General features: G+C 43.4%; 1 protein-coding gene across 3 annotated transcripts in view; it reads left to right on the forward strand.

Annotated features, from left to right (window-relative positions):
* DOCK11 (dedicator of cytokinesis 11) overlaps window positions 1–17,813 on the forward strand; it is a 70,042-nt gene extending 52,229 nt beyond the window's left edge. For all 3 annotated transcript variants that reach the window (XM_015278441.4, XM_015278442.4, XM_015278443.4), the window contains exons 41-53: window positions 2,706–2,888; window positions 3,552–3,665; window positions 5,309–5,524; window positions 5,606–5,663; window positions 7,165–7,271; window positions 8,189–8,311; window positions 8,937–9,050; window positions 10,373–10,519; window positions 11,130–11,340; window positions 11,667–11,857; window positions 12,479–12,579; window positions 14,047–14,185; window positions 16,865–17,813. In XM_015278441.4, coding sequence (XP_015133927.2) covers window positions 2,706–2,888; window positions 3,552–3,665; window positions 5,309–5,524; window positions 5,606–5,663; window positions 7,165–7,271; window positions 8,189–8,311; window positions 8,937–9,050; window positions 10,373–10,519; window positions 11,130–11,340; window positions 11,667–11,857; window positions 12,479–12,579; window positions 14,047–14,185; window positions 16,865–16,987 — 1,827 coding nt within the window. In that variant the 3' untranslated portion in view covers window positions 16,988–17,813. The remainder of the gene's footprint in view (window positions 1–2,705; window positions 2,889–3,551; window positions 3,666–5,308; window positions 5,525–5,605; window positions 5,664–7,164; window positions 7,272–8,188; window positions 8,312–8,936; window positions 9,051–10,372; window positions 10,520–11,129; window positions 11,341–11,666; window positions 11,858–12,478; window positions 12,580–14,046; window positions 14,186–16,864) is intronic.
* Window positions 17,814–20,503: the final 2,690 nt, after the last annotated feature.

Genomic DNA, 20,503 nt, shown 5'->3' on the forward strand with positions numbered 1-20,503 from the left:
CCTGCCAGCTTGCTTTGAAATACAGAAATCGTGCTGTTTTGTTTTGAGTTGCGTATCATGGCCAGCTATAAATTAGTGTTAACTTTGAGAAAGCCAAGACTGCATTATGCCTCTGACACAGCTGGAATAGACTATTTCCCATTTTGTATGGCCACCTGCAGCCAATAATTACAACAAAAAGACTCTCCCTTTTGTCTCGTGTCACAGCAAAGGATTGTTGGAGGGAAAAACTGAGAGCTATTTCGCTTCCTAAAATCTGTCTTAAAAATACCCTTCTTCCTTCACTAAACCTGGTCATTTGCTAGGCAGGAGACTTTAAAAAGATATGTCGCAAGAAAGCAAAGAACAAACAAGGTCTATAATGGCTTGCATGTTTGGTTTTGGGTCTAAAATGAATGCTGCTTGCATGCATGTGTGCTGGGAATTTGGGAAGGATGCTCTCTCTGCTTTGCTGGCTGTGATAACATGTTGGAGGCATCACCAATCCCAGGCCCTGAAGGAACAGGGCAGCAGAGTCTTGCTTTTTTGCTGCAACAGCTGTTTGTATCCAACCACATCAAGTCTTGCTTTCCATCCCTGTTAGCACAATCTCACAGCAGCAGGCTGGGAACTTCACTATCTTCTAGGCTGAAAAAGGCAGGAGGGAGCATAAAGCTGTCTGCCCTGCTTTACTGGGGTTTATAATGGCCCCTGGCAGCTGAAACTCAGCAGCTGGCCAGAGCTACAGCAAGCACAAACTCTTTGGGTGCTGCCTGGGTGCCAGGAGTGATAACATCTGCTCAGGATCAGTCTCCAATAGGTAGTTGCCTGGGGGTGCAGGCTCACTGTGAACAGGGAACAGGTTCTCCTCTTGGAGCAACACAGGGAGAAATGAACAGAGAGAGGACTGGGGCTTGTTCTCCAGCAGGTCCCCAGGCAAAACTTTTCTCCCTAGCGTTGGGTTGGAAGTGTCTGATAAGTCTCTGCAGGCAGTCAGTGATTCATGCTGAGAGCCAGTGCCAGCCATATTCCCTTGGGTATCCCTGTGCTGCCCATGCACTCCCAGTTTCACATTAGTGCAGCCAGCTCTGGGCTAATCCCAATTCTGAACATAACCACAGCTCGCAATGGGGGAAGAACTGAATTACAAAAGGCAGCAATTACTTAATAGCTCCTTGCTCAAGTGCACATTCGATCCTCTTGGCCCCATTTTATTTACTTCTTTTCTCCCCTCCCCCCCCCCCCTCCCCCTCTTTTTTTTTTCCCTGTAAGTATTTTCAGCAAGTGGCAGAGATCACCAAGTCCTGGAGCAGTGTCTTCACACTTTTAACCTGTGTGGCCCTGTGTAATGGTGGACTACACCCAATGGGGTAGTCTTGGTAGACACAACTCCTTGGTTCCCGTTTTAAAACCCGCTTACCAGCATGCCATGGTAATGCCCCAGCAGTTTAGCCTAGTTTGGAAGGGATCTTAAAGATTACTGAGGACCTACAAGCTTTTCTGAATCACATATATTTAACATAAAAGATAGAGGGCCAAGGTGACAGCTCCAGGCTCTGACTCGGGGGATGTGAGTGAATACTTTGGCAATATTTACTGTCATCTCCTATGAGGAGAAGGTAGTAGAACAGAATTGGCTCATGAACCATGCCCAGAAAGACATGAACTGAGCAAACCTCTCCCCTGCATGGATAAGACCCATGGTTATGGCTGTGCCAGGAAATCTGTAGGGCTCAGAGTGCCATCCTGCCGTGCCCCAGCAGCCTCCGCTCCCCAGGCAGGCTCTGGTGTCCCCCCCTGCAGCCACATCCCTGCGGTGGCTGCGAAGATGGCTGCATGCCAGCACCAAACCCTTCCTTCTTCTGCTTCCCTGTGCCCAGCCCAATGCAGTGGGGGTGGAAGGAAGCAGCGTGCAGTGTCCCCTCCCCACTAACCACCACTCCAACCGCAGGTGGATTGGTGCTCCAGCAAGCCCTGCATAGAGGTCTGCAGCTCTGAAATAGGTGTTTGCTCAGTGGACAGATGTGCTACAACAGTGTGGGCCATTGGTTTTCCCCTTCCACTGCAAATCCCCAAGACCTGCTGCCAGCTGAGATGACTCGCACTGCAGTTTGGCTTTGTTCCGCTGCTCCCTGCGGCCAGCTCAGTATGGGGGGGGGGCAGGGCAGGAGTCATCATGTGTGTTAGGGGCTCTGGGACAAGCGTGTGCTTTGTTTGCATACTGGAATTCCTGAGGGAAGTCATACTTTTAGGAGTTTTTTTCTGGGGCGTGTGGAAGTAGTGGTGCAGGCATCCAAGGACGTGTTTGCCAGCTGGCCCTGTTGCAGGGCTTTGGCAGATATCTCCCACAGCAGCCATTGGTGGGACCTCTCCTCTTTCCTACTGCCCATGGTTAGGGCTTTTGTAAGGGCATAAGACAGAATTCTGTCTGTCTGATGTGCTGAGAATCTGCCACTGAACCCAAATGTTGTTTGGGATAGGGATAGATGGACACACACAAGCACATCCCCAAAAAGTATGACGGTGAAGGACGGCAAGGAAGTGTGGTTAAAAATAGGCCCTGAAATTATTCCCACAAATTAGTTTTGAGCACAACAGTCTGGCAGAAGTTTTATTTCGGCTTTCCAAGCTTGAGCCCAACGTACCGCCCCATGCCCTTGCCCATCTGAGCCCCCTAGGTGTAATTTTGTGGTGTATATTCTAATGTTTGCCTGTCTCTTGTGAAGTTTCCCTCAGCATTTTTCAAGGGAAGGGTGAACATGTGTGCTGCCCTCTGCTACGAGATCCTCAAGTGCTGCACTTCGAAGGTGACCTCCACAAGGAATGAAGCCTCCGCTCTTCTGTATCTGCTGATGAGAAACAACTTTGAGTTCACCAAAAGGAGAACGTTTCTGAGAACGCACCTTCAGGTGAGCAGCTGGGGGAAGGAGGGCGGTGGGATGCCTCAGGGGTAGTGAATGGGTGCATCAGCATAGCCACATCTCACCTCATGTCTACAGAGGAGCTTATCATTTATTTTTAAAAGGAGCAATCTTACATATGGACAAAAAGCTTCCTGGCTTTGCCTTTTGGGTGCAATACGATGCCATCAAGCACTCCACGTTGTTGTTTTGGAATTGCAGCTGCAAGACACACCTGTGCCTTGGGTGCTGGCTGGGGTGGGGTGGGAGGATGGCATAAGAGACACCTTCAGGGCAGGAGGAGGGACTTTGCTGGAGCTGCTTTTGCAGTGCTACTTTTTTGAAGCAAATTTAGAGGTGCAGATGAACAGATCCAGTTGTGTGGATTGTGACAAAACGGGGAGGATGATGATAACCAAGGTGCTTACTTCTGCATCAGCATTTGTATTAAGACTGTTATCTCCTTAATTCTGTGAACTTGCTGTTCAGCAAAGCAGTTTGGCCCTCTGAGGAGTGTTTGTCCATGGGAGATCAGACAGTGAAGCCACAACAACGGCCCTTGCTTACACTGTGGGAAAGATATGGTGTTTTGTATGAGCTTTTTATGTAACTGTGACAATAAAGCTCTTCTATTAGGCTCGTTTAAATAATGCCCCTTTGCTGTCTCAACAGATAATAATTGCAGTGAGCCAGTTAATAGCAGATGTGGCACTCAGCGGTGGGACGAGGTTTCAGGACTCCTTGCTCATCATTAACAACTTTGCAAACAGTGACAGGCCGATGAAGGTAGGTTGAAGAAGAGAAATCACATCGTGTGCTATCAGCCGTTAATGCGAGATGCACTCAAGAAAATCATGTTTAGCGTGAGCCTAGTTAGTTCTAACTGTAAAATTTATGCGCCTGCACTGGGCTGTTTGCTCAGTAAAGAAGGGATAATGCCAACAGCAATAGGGACAGCTGCACTGTATCATGTTCCACTGTGATGCTTCATGCCAAGAGGAGGGAGCACTACAGTTCAGGTTATACTTTACATGGGGTGCTCCTTTCAAGAGTATGCAAAGAGCTTTCTAAGAAGTTCCAGCTTTGATAGGAATGACAGAGGAGGGCCTGTTGCCTAACGGCCATAATTAGCAGGAATTAAAAATAATTATTTGATTGTAAGTAATATTAATAAAGCCTTCTTTGGTAGACAGTGATGATTGTATTTCTTTGGAAAATAATGATCTGCCTTTGTGCTGGAATAAACAGCTTCTATCCAATTCGCGGAATAACAAATCATCACTACAATTTGCTCTATTGCACCCAGTATAGCTGCCAACGCTGGACTGAGAAAAATGGGAGAAGTTTTACAGCTCTGTGATCATTCTATGAGCTCAGGGAGTGGGAGCCTCAGTTAGGTGTTGGATTGCAATATAACGAAATTGTATTTTGGATATATCTGACAGAACCTCTGTTCCCTTCTGCACACGGATGTTGATAAGGGTTTCACTAATCCCCATTTTGCTCACCTTATCTGGATGTAACCTTTGTTACATCCAGATTATGTGCTTACATAGGAGCAAGAGCATGGGAGAGATCTCCCAGTACAAGAGAGATTCCAGGACATTGAAGATGGTGCTGTGCACAGACACGGAGCTGAGGAGCTGGCATGTGGGACAAGTGAGCCAGGCTCAGCACAGGGAAGAGAAAGATGAGGAGGCATCTAACTGGAGGTTTTAGAGAAGAGGAAGTCAGACTCGTCCCTGAGGTGCAGAGAGACGGGACAGGAGGCAATAGGCACGAGATGCTACAAGGGAAATTCCAACTTTACATAAAGAAAAATGACTTCCCAGAATCGTTCTGTTTTTGGAACAGGGACCAAAAAGGATGTCAGATATTTTTCCTTGGAGATTATCAAAACTTGGCTGGACAAGCCTCGATCTAACACGATGCTGATCCTGCTTATAGCAGAGGATCAGCTGGAGCCTGTGTTTCTTTAATGCATTCCTGTGGTGAGAATGCCCGTGGGACTTCAGGAACTAAAGAGTGACCACATCAGTCACTAACAGTCCAGATGGTGAACTCAGTGGAAAATGCTTCAGGAACAGTTTATGGTTCTGTTCTGTGGTGTTTGCATGCAAGGAGCACTTCTGTCCCACCCTCACCCAGCTCCTCAGCTTGCAGAAGTACCTGCTGCAGTTCAGCACGGGAATAGCCAACATCCCGTGCATGCCCAGATGGAAACACTTCTGATTGCATGTTAAATACTGTATGCTGTATGCACTGTGAGTTCAATAGGTAAAACTGCAGTCAGCGTTATCTCCTATACTTTGCTTTTTAGATTGGCAGTAAGTGGAGTTTTGGCTTACGGGTAGCAACAGTCTTTGAAAAAAAGCCTGCCACACCTTTTGTCTCTGTGTTTGCTTCTAATTAGATTTGTTTTGTATCAGGCAACTGCTTTTCCTTCGGAAGTCAAAGATTTGACAAAGAGGATCCGTACAGTGCTTATGGCCACTGCCCAAATGAAAGAACATGAAAAGGATCCAGAAATGCTGATAGATCTACAGTACAGCTTAGCTAAATCCTATGCAAGTACCCCAGAGCTACGGAAAACATGGCTGGACAGTATGGCAAAAATACATGTGAAAAATGGAGACTTCTCAGAGGTAATTGACATAATTAAAAACACGATGTTTAGCAAGACAGATGTGGAGATGACATTTTAATTTTCCCTTTGTGCTTTGCAGGCAGCCATGTGTTACGTTCACGTAGCAGCCCTCGTTGCAGAGTTTCTGCACAGGAAAAGTAAGCGTTTGCTGTTTGAGGAGCATGAGGCCATGCAGTGATGAGTGACAGTCTGGTGAATGGTTATTTGTAGATCTCTTCTGAACAAGCTAAAGAGATAAAAAAAAAAAAAAAAAAACCAATGTATTTTGGCGTGGTGAAGGTATAGGATGGTGAATATTTTTAAAGAAAGTAATCCAGGTGTTCCTGGGCTGGTCAGGTCTTCCTAGGTAGTCATGTTGGCACTTTACTGAGTAAAATGAGAACCGACACATCGCGTCTCGGTTTAAATGTTTGGATGTATTTCACAATGGGAAATGTGCTCACAGGGGAAGCCCATGTTAAAAACTGTCTGCCACTGTGTTCATCAGAAGTATCACTATAGTCAATATGGGAAACTATAGGAGAAAGCAGTCAAAATATAGTCAAAAAATGAGGCTAAAGCCTGACTATACAAATATGTAACCTAACTATACAAATATGTAAAGAGCAACCAGGAAAAAAAGGGAGCGTTGTGGTTTAATGCAAAACAGGAAGCAAGGACAGACTCACGTGTTCTCAAGTAACAACACAACATTTTGCAGGTTTTCTTGTAAATATCAATTCTCCAATTGATACATTGACCACATTTCATATATCTATGTGAGGAAGTAGTGCTGAAAGGGAATTAGCTTCCCACTAATTCAGTGTTAGGCTGCACAGAAGATGACTACAGACAGTGCCTTGGCAGGAAAGATCTCTGAGGGCCTTGCTCAGCGGGCTGGAAGTCCCTCCACATTCTGTACTTTGTGTTGGCTAAGTGAGAAGAATCAGGGCATGCTTATTTGATACGTATACAAACTTCCCATGGCAGAGGGGAAAGCATTTAAAGTGGTCATTCTTTATTTGTGTCCTGGAGGCTGCTGACCACAACCGCCATGTGGTTCTAACCCCTTTGGGATCACAATCACAGAGGAGAACTCGTAGAAAAGAAAAGGAACAAGTCGAAAGGAATATCAAGTGAATACCTTGAGTTTTTTCTATCACTGACACTCTTTACGTATATGTATGTGTAAGGCTGGAAATGGTTCAGTACAGACTGACCTACTCAAAGCTCTGGGGTGCAGCAAGAACTGTGCTTTCTGCTCGGGGTGTACAACCCTAGTCACTTCCTACCGGTTTTCCAGCATCTCATGATAGCTTTCTTCTTGCATCTTCTGTGCAAAAATACACCCTTGCTCTTCTCTCCTGACTGCCAGTCAGTTGCAGGCCATTAGGTTGGTTCAAAGGTGACTTTGGATAGCACACTGGAAGATCTGCTGTGTTTGGTGTTAGTCACATATCAGAAAAGATTCCTATGGCAAATGGCTGGGGAGATTCTGATGTGTTCAGTCCTATTATAGCAAATGAGCAACAAAAATGGGAGTCAAGTCCTCTGCTGCTTGTAGGACTTCATTATCAAGGGACTGCTTCCTTGGCCATTGAAGCAAGATATATTTGAAATAAATTATTCCACAAATCCATTTGCTTTTGTCTACTACAGAACTCTTCCCCAGTGGATGCACTGCCTTCAGGAAAATCACTCCCAACATCGACGAAGAAGGTGCAATGAAAGAAGATGGCGGGATGATGGACGTACATTACAGTGAGGTGAGGTCACGTAGCACAGACTACAGGAGTTTTGATAACCAATTAAGGTTTAGTTTTAGACTCATGTGAGCTGTAACAAACTATAGCTGTACGCTGGCATCTGCATAAAAGACTGTTCCATGGCAATGTCCCAAGAGAAATCTGCACTGATAGATTTTTTTTGTGTGCAATTCAGAAACGTAAATCTGGTATAGCTTTTTGGTTCCTTTGAAAGGCTTTTCTAGCCCTGAGACTGAAAAAGCTACACCGCAAACTTTGCTTGCCATGTTATGCAAATGCTAACTCTCGCCAGCACAGGACAGCGCAGCATAGTATTTTCAAGGAGGTACAGAAGGTTAGAAGTCAAGCTCTGCTGAGCAGGAAGTCAACTCAGGTTCCCCTTGAGTTAGGGCTGTGCTGCCATGGCAGCAAACTGTCCAAAAACCAAAGCAGGGCACGGGGGAAGTGAGAAGATCCTCCTGTAAGTTATAAAGACAATTACTTCTGCACCACCCCTGTGCAATTGCATTGAGTGGGCCATGTGGCTGAGCAAGTTGGATCTTGAATGTGCGCTCTGCTTGAATGTCCTCTCATCAATGCTCGGGCTGGGGATCCCCACCACGTGCACCCTTTCTCTTCCAAGGCTATCATCTCCATATCCTCCCAAAGCTTTGGCATTTTCTTGGGAGGTACCTAAATAACCAAGGCGCACTTGCTTACTGTTGTGCAAACGAGTTATTAAGAATTAAACTTTTTAACAATTGGGTTTTTTTTTTTTTTCATTTGAAACTGATAGAATACCTTTGAAAAGGCCAGGAGCACGCAGTGCCTAAACTTTTGTAGTTCTGGCCACAATAGTGGAACTCATTAAATTATCTGAAGCTCAAATGATTTATCTTCTTCTTGACTTAACAATGCCCGTTTGGCTGCTCTTGTAGGAAGTCCTAGTGGAGCTGCTGGAGCAATGTGTGGATGGTCTATGGAAAGCAGAGCGTTACGAAACAATTTCTGAAGTTTCCAAACTGATCATTCCTATTTATGAAAAGCGGCGTGAATTTGAGGTACGCATTTTGAACTCGGTTATGTGTGTCGGGTCATTTCACGGTCTGCTAGGAACAAAGCAAGGTGTTTGTATTTCTGATGTTAAATTAATGGGTTGGCCTCAGTGTAGCACACGCTGTGCTTCAGTGCTGGTCATTAAACAAATTAGTGAAAGATAATGCAGTGAGAGGAGTTAAAGCTTTGCTCCTTCCCAGCACGTGCTGTGATCTGTGCTCTGGTAAGGGTCTGCTGCTGAACAGTGCTTCCCTTTCCCTCCCTCTCCCATGATCCTTCCACATTAGGACAGCGTCCAACTCTGCAATTGAGGTTTGGAGAAGTCTTTATCTATTTTTTCTCATCGTAAAGCTGTTTTTCATTAGGGAAAAAAAAAATTCACTGAGGAAACTACTGCAAGTTTCTCTACCTTTAAAGGCTTAGTCAGGGAACATGCTGAGACTGTAGGTTCAGTCTTCTCTCTAGGGACAGTGGTTTTATTGCAGCCTGTGGTATCTTTCAGGCCTGAAGCCTGAAATTCTGGTTTGAATCCTCCAGAGGATTGTGTTCAGATATTTCAGTAGCTTCCAGCTTTAGTTAGAATTTCCTACTTAAAATTCTGCTTTAAAGATGTCAAATTTTGCTTTCCAGAAACTTACCCAACTGTACAGAACGCTTCATGGGGCATATGCTAAGATACTGGAGGTGATGCACACAAGGAAGAGGCTTCTTGGAACCTTTTTCAGAGTGGCATTTTATGGACAAGTAAGTATAAACACAGGCTCACCAGCTACTGCTCACCTGCCATCCTGTCCCATTCAGCTACTGCTCAGGCAGGTCTTAAGCCATTCTCCAACCCAAGCCATTCTGTGATTCTAAATAGTTGGAAAAATCGAGAAGATCTAGGGCTCAAAGTCCCAAGAAGGAATGTAATATTATTGCATCTTCTGAGCCTGAAGGCGGTTACACAGCGTTGTTATTTCTCCAGCTAATCTAATGAAGTGTGTTACATCTCATCTCCCATGTGTCTTTGGATGGTCTTCTTCTACTTGTGGACCCATGACTCTGGGGGGAAATGCAGGTCACCTCTCTAGAAAATGCTATGTAAATGACTCTAGCCCTGTCTTTCCTGGTTCCTTCTTTTAGAGCAATTGATGTGTACCCCTGAAACCATTCTGGGTTTGTACCTTCGAACACCACTGTCACTTCACATACAACATATCTGATCACTGACTTCTGCAGCAGCAAACGTTTGGTTCCAGACTTCGTACTTTTGATATGTGAAAAGCAAATAAGTTAGCTACAAATTAAACAACTGCTAATTTGGTTTTCTAGAATCTACAGAAATAACTGGGTCAGATTACTCAAGCTAAGATCACCCTGACAGCCAATACTTGATCCAGTTTTGCACTTTAGAGCTTTGCCAGCTTTATATTGTCAGCTGCACGGAGATCCTTTTAACAGTCTGTCACGACTCCTGACCAGAGCAGCTTGCCAAAGCGTGAGGCTTTCACACTGTTTATGTTACAGGAAGGACTGGTGATGCAGGCACAATCTTTGCTGCAAGTTTTTCTCTACTTACCACAAATATTCGGAGTTCCACTTCCCTGAATACAGGAGAAATCAAAGCAGTGGAAATATGTTTCTTCATGTATTGCTTGAAGTCCCCATTGGCTTACACAAAACCCTCTTATTTCCAAATTTCACATGGCTCTGTGTTCAGGGCTTAGAAAATTTGCTTTTCTACTCGTTCTCAATGCTTTGTTTTTGTGCTTTTTGTCCTGGTTGCCTCTTCCCAACCTCCCTCAAAAAACAACCTCTGGCCAAACCCCTCTGCCACACTGTTTGGATTTCTTGTTAGTCATACTCAGGCCATTGTGCTTGATAATGTTGTGTTTGTATTGGTCGAGGATACAATTTCTTTACGCAATATCTGAAGGAATCTGTTAGACTGACCACACAGAGTCTTTGTGCAAACCTTCTAAGCCTTACTGGCGTTCTGAATTGTTAGTAGAAAGTTGCTTTCAAACCAGCAAATCTGAAAGAAACTCATCTATTCCTCATGACTTGTCTGTGATTAATGCTAGACATTCTTTGAAGAAGAAGATGGGAAGGAATATATCTACAAAGAGCCAAAGCTGACGGGCCTTTCCGAGATCTCCTTCAGACTTCTTAAGCTCTATGGAGAAAAATTTGGGTCGGAAACAGTAAAAATTATCCAGGATTCTAATAAGGTAAAATTAAACTGCGTGAAGAAGCTAGTGAAATGCATGAACATCGGGGCTACGTAGCAGATGAGTGTGACATAAATATTGTTCTCCAGGGCCTGGGACTACACTGGGCATAGAATATTTGTTTGTGCTCACTGCAAAGGGCTGTACACACCCTTGAGTTACAGCTATGGATTCACCTGGGTTACTAAAGGCAATACTGGAGACCTCAAAGGTTTTGTGCAAGCCTGCAGATTTGCATGCTACAGCACAGTGCTGCACAAGTGGTAGCTCATGGCCTGGAACCAACATGGTTGTATTAGAAGGACTGAGTAACACGTGAATGTGCTGCATTGATGGATAGCGTGATATGACTGCTCCTTCCAAGTACACCTTTTTCGACACCAGATGAGGTATTTCTTGTGCTGCAGCCTCATTGTCATGTGTGTCTGCTAGCTCACAGTCTAGCCATCCCTGCTGAGGTCAAAGGGAGTAGTAGATGTGTCATTCACATACGTGCAATGGGGCTGGGATAGCAGGGAATCAGAGTGTTCGTCAGGTCCCAGGGGATAAATTAAACAATTGTGAGTTACTAACCTTTGTTTTTCTGGTGTGTAACTCTCTTGTTTCACAGGTCAACATTAAAGACCTTGACCCCAGATACGCTCACATTCAAGTGACTTATGTGAAGCCCTATTTTGAAGACAAAGAAATTTCTGAAAGAAAGACTGAATTTGAAAGGAATCATAATATCAACAGATTCGTATTTGAGACTCCTTACACTTTATCTGGAAAAAAGCATGGCAGTGTGGAAGAACAGTGTAAAAAAAGGACCATTCTAACCAGTAAGTTAAAGCATCTCAACATGAGGCAGTAGGTATCAGCAACTAATTATAGACTTACTTTAGCTCATAAAAATATCCCAGAGGAGTCAGAAATTCTCTCCACTTCTTAGTCAGAATTGTGATGTAATAATCTCACTGGGAGGGGGAATTTATCTTACATTTCTATGGGCAAATTTTTATCAGTGAATAAATGATGCTGTAAAATGAGGGCTTTGTTCAGGATTTCACCCACGCCGAGTAAAACTGAAGGCAAGGATCTACCTGTACATACTTCTGTTTACTGAACAGCCTTTCAATCTATAAACCTCCTTTGCTGTTTCTGCCAGCTTTGAACTCCTTTCCATACGTAAAGAAGAGAATTCCAGTGAATTATGAGCATCAGGTTAATTTAAAACCAATTGATGTTGCAACTGATGAAATAAAAGACAAGACAGCAGAGCTGCAAAAGCTCTGCTCCGCCAGCGACGTTGACATGATCCAGCTGCAGCTCAAATTGCAAGGCTGTGTTTCTGTGCAGGTAAGGCTTGACAGCCCTTCAGAACTGCATTGACAGACACCTCTCAGTGAGTCATCTTTTTGCAGCACGGCGCAGTTGCTTTCCATAAATGATTAACTGCCTGCTTTGCAGCACTGCAGCCATCAGCCTGCCACTTACACCAACAGGTGTTTTGAGACGATAAGCATTTTGTCCAGTGGTGTTTGCAGTGCTAAGTGTTACTGTACATTAGCTGGCCGTGGAAGAGTGTTGAAATATACTTAATTCTTTAAGATTGCTCTGGTAAATATCAGGCAGAAATAACCTCTCTGTGAACCTGACTTTTTTCCAGCCGGATATATGACTTTAAGACTCAGACCATACTGCTTGCCAAGCAGAAGTATGAGGAAAGTATGAGGAAACAGACTCCCTTCCTCTTCTTTATCTCCATATAGCTTTCGGGCTTTCAAAACCTGGATCGAAAAACTAATACTCAGGTCTAGAGACTTCAGCTTGCTCTTGTGATATTAGTAGAGCAGAGTTGGTGGCATTCAAATAACATGATAATGATTTTCAAGCCTTAAAAAATTGTTCTAACCTTCTGAAATGCCCTTGGTGACTCAAAGCTGTGGCACAAATGACTTTTTACTTCTTTGGTTCCAGGTTAATGCTGGCCCCTTGGCCTATGCCAGGGCTTTCCTAAGTGACAGCCAGTCCAGCAAATATCCTGCTAAGAAGGTGAACGAGTTGAAAGAAATGTTCAGGTAGGATTTCTAATGTAATAAAAAATAGCAGCCTGGCTGGAACACAGTACTGGTTTTTCCAGGTGTGTTTTTGCATGTCCCCAAAATCAGCAGATGCTGCATGCTCAGGTGTATCTTACAAAGATCCATGTGTCACAAGCTGCTCAGACATAGGGAAAAAAGCCAAGGTAACAATACACGTCAGGTCTTAGGGTTGTGATTTCCATGCTTGAATGCCTTATTCAGTTATTTGCATTGGTATTTGAGCTGACAGTGTGAAGAAAGAATGTTTGAAAACCAGAGAACTGATGGTCACATTCAGGGCTCTTTCATATGCATTGTTTTCCCATCTTCCCAAAGGGATTTTTTGACTACATAATGATGAAGTATTTTGAAACAAATCCCTTTTCAGCTTGTGGGGGACCATCATTCTTGATTCTGTCTCTCATTTTGGACACGACATGACTTGCACAGGCGTTTTTCTGTCTCTCTCCAGCCCTTCACAGTAGGTGCTTTGAACATGACCTCTTACCTCCCGCTTTAAAGTGTCCCCCAAGACCCAACCAGGCGAAGCTCTCACTTTACCTCAGGACTATGTGTGTCCCCACGCTTTGCCGCACTACTTTCTGGACCTTCCAGCAGCAAGCAGTTGCCCACCAGCTCCTATATTTATTGCTTGCTGCTGCTGATTCTCATTTTACCCACTGGTAACTTATGGACAGAGCAGCATTTGGGTCAATCCTGTTTACCTTCATCAAATGACCAAGCAAACCGTGGAAGGAATAAGTAAATAATCTTTGCAAATCTGCCATGCACGGCTGCAGAGCAGAGGTAATGTTTTTCTTTACTTTCCAGCCCTGCTGTGCAGCCAGAAAGAGAAACCACACATAATGTGTTTCATGCACACACACACACACACACACAAACACATCCTGGAAAATCCCAGAAATGCTTGTGTTTTTGTGATAGTCTCAGTTAAAATAATTAATTAATTTACTAAAAGGAGAACTACGCATGCATGTAAAGAGAAGAAAATGAGAAACCATGAAATGAATAGCTGCGAAAACAGTATTAGAGCTCCACGTGATCTAAATTTCTTCCTGGAGGGTGTGCCTGCTGTTAGCAATTTGAGCTCAGATGGACCAAGCCCTGTGCACCTGACCATGACCTGCCTCTGTTTGTGACCCCACTGGCAGCTAGTTGGGCTCCCTTGGGATCTGCTCGCTGTGTGTGGTGCACAGGTTCTGCAGAGGGTCAGAGACCACTTTGTTGGACTGCAGGTGTGTGCCCCATTTAGGGCCTATGGAGCCTCCAAGGAGATCCTTCAGAAAACACAGTCCTGTGTTGCAGTCCTTCCCCATTCCCTGATCCACTGTGCTCAGAGGATGGCCCTTGAATGTGACTTGAAGTAACAGGAAGACATGGTTGTTTGCTTCAATAGAAGGCTGGGAAATGGTCATGCCTAAAGTTCATTCTCTTCCTCCGCAGGAAATTTATACAAGCCTGTGGAATTGCTCTGGAGCTCAACGAGAGGCTCATTAAGGAGGATCAAGTGGAGTACCATGAGGGACTAAAGTCAAACTTCCGGGATATGGTGAAAGAGCTTTCGGACATCATCCATGAACAGGCATGTACTGCATGTCAGGAGCCCACAGAAGTGGTTCTCTGTGTTTGAAAACTAGCTAAAGCTGAAAACTCACTGAAAACTAATAGAAAACAGCTCACATTATCAATGACATGATTGCTTTCCCATTCCATCTTAGCAGCATGAACAGCAATGAGCGAGGGTGACAGAGCACTGGAACAGGGGGTTATGGAGTCTCCTTCTCTGGAGATATCCAAGACCCACCTGGATGCTTTCCCACACAACCTGCTCTGGGGAACCTGCTGTAGCAAGGGGTTGGACTCGATGATCCCCCTTCCAACCCCTACAATCCTCTCATTCTGTGACAGAAATTCTCATCCCGGTGTTGGTATGCAGAATGGAGTCTTCAGTGACTCGTGTCCTTGGTTTCCTAGGTATTGTGGTCATCCGAATTCTTGTGCCATGTTTGCGTTCGTGTTTTCTACATTGCAGGAAAGCTGTAATAAGGCGCAGATTGAAGTTCTCTGCCCAGATTTCCATTTCCTCAATTATATCCTGCTTGACTTCCTTTTTTTTCCCTTTAAAGTATACTTTCTTTGATCGTTGACTTACTACCAACCATTTGCATGCACTCTGGAGATACTTGTGCTGCCTTCCATCATCTGTTTTAATGTTCTATTGGATCTTTCTAGGAAAACACATTTGAATAGTGGAATCAGAGAGGTGCACACCTACCTAGTATTGTGCTGTGAAATACAATGAGAACTTTCTGAAGTAGCATCTGCTTTCCTATTTTGCCTTCATTAAGACCAAAAAAAAAAGCTCATTATAGTTGTATAGCAGCAAGCATGATGAGTGGTGCTGGCTGTGCGGCTGTGCTGTGGGTGATTCATAGGTCTTGAAAGTCAGGAGAGAGTTTCCAAAATCTCCTGCTGATGTAATGTCTTTTGTCTTCCTATGGCTTAGATAATACACAGCTTAAACTTCATTTATTTGCTTTTAATGCAACTATCCCATGTGTGACAGTTAACTGAAACTGCAGCAGTCCCTGAAAATAGGTAAATCCCACAGTAGTCGAAGCAGTTGTTCAAAGGAACACAAAAACACGCAAGTGGCAAAGCAACCAAAGTGCACCGGGCTGCTTTTACTAAGGCAGACTTACGTACAGTAAAGCAATGCTCAAAGGCTTTTTATTTTAAAGAAGAAGCATTATACCACTGCAGGGGAACAGGATGTGGAGTGCCATGATGGGGCTGAATTTCACTGTAGAGATATAAAAGCGGACATGTTTGTGAATGGGTGACTGCCGCGTCCCCTCTGCGTTAGATTTCCCTGCTGTTCCGCTCAGGACCACCTTTCTCTTCGTGGTCTCTTCCTTTAGCACGCTCATTTTTTTTCACATGCGTTGCCTCCCTTGTTTACTTCATTGCTGAATTTTGTTGAGGGCTGTTTGTTGTAGGAGTTGCCACCTGCTTACTCCGTGCTGTTTGCAAATGCGCTCCTCCAGGACATCTGATTTGCATGCAGCTGCTGGAACTTCTGTGGTTTCTGAATTCTGCAATAGTCAAATTGGAAACAAATCACTCAGTTCTGCACTGTGGCAGCACTACAGTTAAAATTATCCTGGAACAAAGAAGTACCGTTATAGCGTGCGCTATGGTTTTTACATATTTACAAATGCATTGTCCTGTTCTCTGATTAATGTGCAGGATAGTACAGCAACTGAAATATCCAAGTGAATTGCTCATTGGGAAGGGTATATTTTCACTTTCTTCTGTGGGGCTTTAGAATTTGTATTAAAATATGGTATTTACGAGCACCGTTCTTAGTTGTTGTACAACGACACATAGATAACTGCTGACCTGAACTTTGTACTGCCATCAAACGAGCTCAATATCTGACAATCTAAACAGTGAACCATGTTTTCCTCTCCTGCAGAGTTAGTCAGTTAAACATAAAGGTACATTATATTTATTGAGGGTTCTCATTACAAATAACAGGTCCTTTTCTAAGTGGGTTCAGTGCCGTGAAGCACAGACAGCGCACTTAGTGAAGGCGATGGGGCAGATGGGTCAGCCTGTGACCTTTCCAATGATATTTTAATTAATGGAAATGTGAAAACAACTGGTAAGCTGGAGCCAGATGGGCACGAGAAGCCTCTGAGTGGCTGAACAGGGTGTCCAGAAGCTGTTGCTGATGGCCCATATCTCAGTTTGCTGACTGTAAACTCAGACAAACTCTGATGAATTACAGGGTAAAAATGCACTCAGGCCTTTACAGCTCTACTGGTGCACGTAGATTCAGTGCTGTAAGGCATCCTTCAGCTTAGAGAGTGTGAAATCTTGGCACGTGGCACAGATGTAGTGGTGTTTGCTGCACTTAGCTGCTTATATCCCCCATGCTTATATATATAAATATTTAGATCTGATTTTTATTGATGTTAGGATATAATTTAAAAGTTCTGTATGGAGAAAATTGTTTCTTCTCTAGACTGGATAGTCATAACTGAAGGCTATTTGGTAATGCATAGAAGGGCGTATATGTCTGAATGCTACCGAAATTGCTAAATCACTGTTCTTTCTCATTTTTGTTATGCTGCCTTTGTGAAACAGCTCTGAAGACAAGGTTGGATATCTCTTTCCCATAACCTTTTTAAACAACTTTTTTGATAGTAACAAACTGAAACTTTTGCTGAGCTTGTGGCTGTTCTGTTCTGTCTAGATATACCACGAGGACCCAATGCATTCGCCGTGGATGCACGACTCCTTGCACGTCTTCTGCGCCATCAGCGGCACATCCAGCAATGGAAGTTACTGCTCTCTCAGACCCACTGCTGAAATATAAACGTATGGGTGACATTTTACAGAGCTTTCTCAGGAATATTTGGAACTGTGTAAAGGATTTTTAAAAATCCACCATGAGCAGAGATTTGGGTTTTTCCTCCCCCTTGAGTTTACCGTGCTTTCAGACAGGGTTCTTGCTGCTTCTGCTGAGCAACATGGAAAGTGCCTGGACATTGCACCACTGTGCTTCTTTTCTACCTTTTTTTTTTTTAAAGCTAAGTCTAAAACCGGACATGGAAAGGCAGTTACCCAAGTATGCATTGAATTGCAGAACAAGGAATTGAAATGATAATGGTACTATGTAAAGATGTACAATGGGATATAATAAAATGTAAAACTACTCTGTAAATAGAAGGAGCATAGAGTATATAGACATTAGCACTGTATCATATTTGCTGCTAAAAGCTTTCTTGGGCAGGGGATGTGAAGAAGAAACTGCAGTCACTAGTAAGAGATCTTCCTCTTCTAGAAAGGGACCTGGGGCCCAGATGTCCCCAGTCGCACTCGCATAACAAGAGTAAACTCGCCCTGGTCTGGAATAGCTAAAACTTAATTCAGAAATGGTAATTGTTGTACATCCTCTGGGCAGGTGGTTGTAAAGTAACCACCACAAGAGCTGGAATTACTCAAGCTGGTTTGAATTCTGCCTAACCTTTCACATCTACAAAAGGATGGATTGTAGTCACTTAGGACAACCCGAGAGATTTGTCATTTGATAGCAGTTTATCCTCTTTATCATTCACGGTCTCACACAGATATAAACTCTGAGGACACCTGAAAGTGGGTTGGGAATTACAATGTTCCAATAAAATTCTTATTATCTGTGAGATGTGTTATTTAACAAAGTGCAGCGCACTGAAATGAAATAGCTCAGACCTGACTGGTGTTAACATCACGTGTCGTGCACGGTCCCTCCCATGAAGCAAATCTATTTTCTGAAAACGTGTTATTTTTGTCCAACAGGTGTTGGAGAAGATCTATTTGCCATCATTCTTCTACTCCTTTTTCCCCTCCCCACAGCTTTGATACATCGGCTCTGTCTCATTAGGGAAGGAGAAAACGTATCAGGAATTCTTTTATCCAACAACATTTTTAAAGACTGTGTTTTTCAAAATCCCATCAGTTGTAAATACGATTCCAGTAGTTCATATGGGAAGGTTTGGGGTTTTTAATGAGATGCAACAAAATGCCATAATACAAGGACTCCAGCCTACGTATTTAGCTTGGCTATAGTGCTGATAGAATGCTAAGATTCTCATTTCTGTAACGAAAATGACCTTCAAGTAGTAAACAGGCCACATTCCAAATGTTTATTGAGTGTGATTCTAAATATCTGAAATTGTCTTTTGAGAAACAAATGTTGTGATCCATAAATCCAGCCGTGAGCTGTTGCAAGCAACACACAGATCTGGCAACGTGACCAACAGACCGCATTTCTGCTTGTGTGTGCTCTCATGCCAAGCAGGCTCTGCATTTAGCTCACAAGAAAGAGGAAGAGAGATTAGGACATGTAAGTATGGTTTCCTAGCTTATTGATTTGAATCTTTCAGCAAAGGACATATAAGGGCAGAGAGTGAGAGTTTTCCAATGTTCTAAAAGGTGATGAGGCAGTTTTAATGGTGGATACGTTAAAAGGTTTTTTGGAGCTAGTAATGCTTCAAACATTGGTACTGAAGGCCTGTTTTGAAAATACCAAGCAATGATGAGATGTGGATGTACTAAAAATCTTGAGCTGTAGCTCTTAAATACCACAGAGAATCTAATTGTTCTCCAGAATTGCAGTGAGATTCTTGTTCATGACTCTGGATGCCTTCATGACTCTGGAAGCTGAATTTTTGTCTTCACTTCTAATTCTGTTGTTGGTCTTGGAACTGTCATTTCAATTTAATGTTAATGTAGAAAGAATGTTGTCATGGTAAATCGGCCAAAAAAAAAAAAGGATTTAATTCAAGTCCAATTAGCATACATAGAATTAATGAATAACAAAAACATTCATTCCTTAAGGATTTGTCCACTGTTTCTGCAGCTAAATAATCCAACTGGATGTAAAACAGAAAAATCTCAAAGGAAAAGGTGCCTTTTTGACACGGGATATAATGACGTTGATGACAAACCAGCTTGGCCTTGCTTTGTGTTTGTATCAATCTGAAAACAACAGGGAGTGATCAGTAGACTGCAGAATGCTGCATCCATCATTACTCCTATCTTTGGGCAACTGCCCGGAAGGTGCTCCCATTTTCCTTTCCTATCCTTTTCGTAGGTAATTCTTACCATTGAAATAAGCCCTCCGTTGTTTTTTCTTATTTCTGGTTGCAACAGCTTAATTCACATACATTCTTACTAACATTCCTATAGCTGCACGTACATACTTTACAAGTAGACCTCTAATTACTATTGCTGCACAATTGCTGTCTAACCTGTCAAGTCTCCAGAACAGATGCGTTGGTCATTTTGCAATCACTCTGCTGTTTGCACAAAAGGAGGAGTGGGTAAGGTGCCTGGCAGCGAGGATTAGGAGCACCATTCTCAGCACTGGGACTTTTTTGGATCATTGTGTGTTAGAGGCAAACGGTTTAGGGCATGTAGAGCCACCCAGGGTCTGCCAGCACTCTGTACACAAGAACATACCTTAGAGATTTGTTCACCTGAGTGAGATGGAGCTGGCAAAGTGTCAGTATTTATGCTCCGCATACTCTGGCATGCGGCTTTTCTCCCTGCACACAGATTAGAAAGTGGTATTTTAAGACATAATTTCAACATTTCTTTCAAAATAAAATAAAAAAAACCTGGGGCCCGGAATTTCCTGCAGCTGAGGATATATTTCTGCACACTTCTTAACGTTCTGAATTTCTTCCAAAAACAGAACTTCCCATGAGATGGGGTAACAAATGGGAAATCGTGGCTGTGAGGATGTCTGTAGTGTGTGACGTGTCCACCTTGCTCCCGTCGAGCAGTGGTGAACCAGTGATGACAGACACATAACATTTCAGTTATTCTGGATGTCATTTACTCTCTTGATATGTGATTAACACCTGCTACCAGCAAGTCATAGCAGAAGTGCTTTTATGGTGTGTGTTGTATGGATGTGCATTGTACAGCCCTGGTTAACTTCTGCGATGACAAAGCAGCACCTCCCATCCACCTCTGTTGTGACCCAGTGTAACTTTGGCACTGAGTAATACACAAAGCAAATCCAGAGAATCCTGAGACCGGTGTTCCTACACCGCTCTTTTTATCCTTGTCTTGTTCTTGGAGAATCAATCATTTCAGCAAGAAGGGCAAATTCATTCCATTCAACCCACGTTTATTGGAGAGTTGATTCCAGTGCAAACTCAAAGACTACAAAATGGAAAAATAAGTGTTGCAAATGATATACTTTGCTTAGGTTCCTTTTTTTTTTTTTTTTTTCCTTCTCTGAATAACAAAATGAGAGAACTGAAGCTGACACCACAGTAAGATGCTGGAGACCAAAACCATTCAGATGTGCCATTGCGTGTACTGTCTCCAAGGTTAAAAA

Source organism: Gallus gallus, chromosome 4 (genome assembly GCF_016699485.2).
Source record: "Gallus gallus isolate bGalGal1 chromosome 4, bGalGal1.mat.broiler.GRCg7b, whole genome shotgun sequence".
Classification (NCBI taxonomy): Eukaryota; Metazoa; Chordata; class Aves; order Galliformes; family Phasianidae; genus Gallus; species Gallus gallus.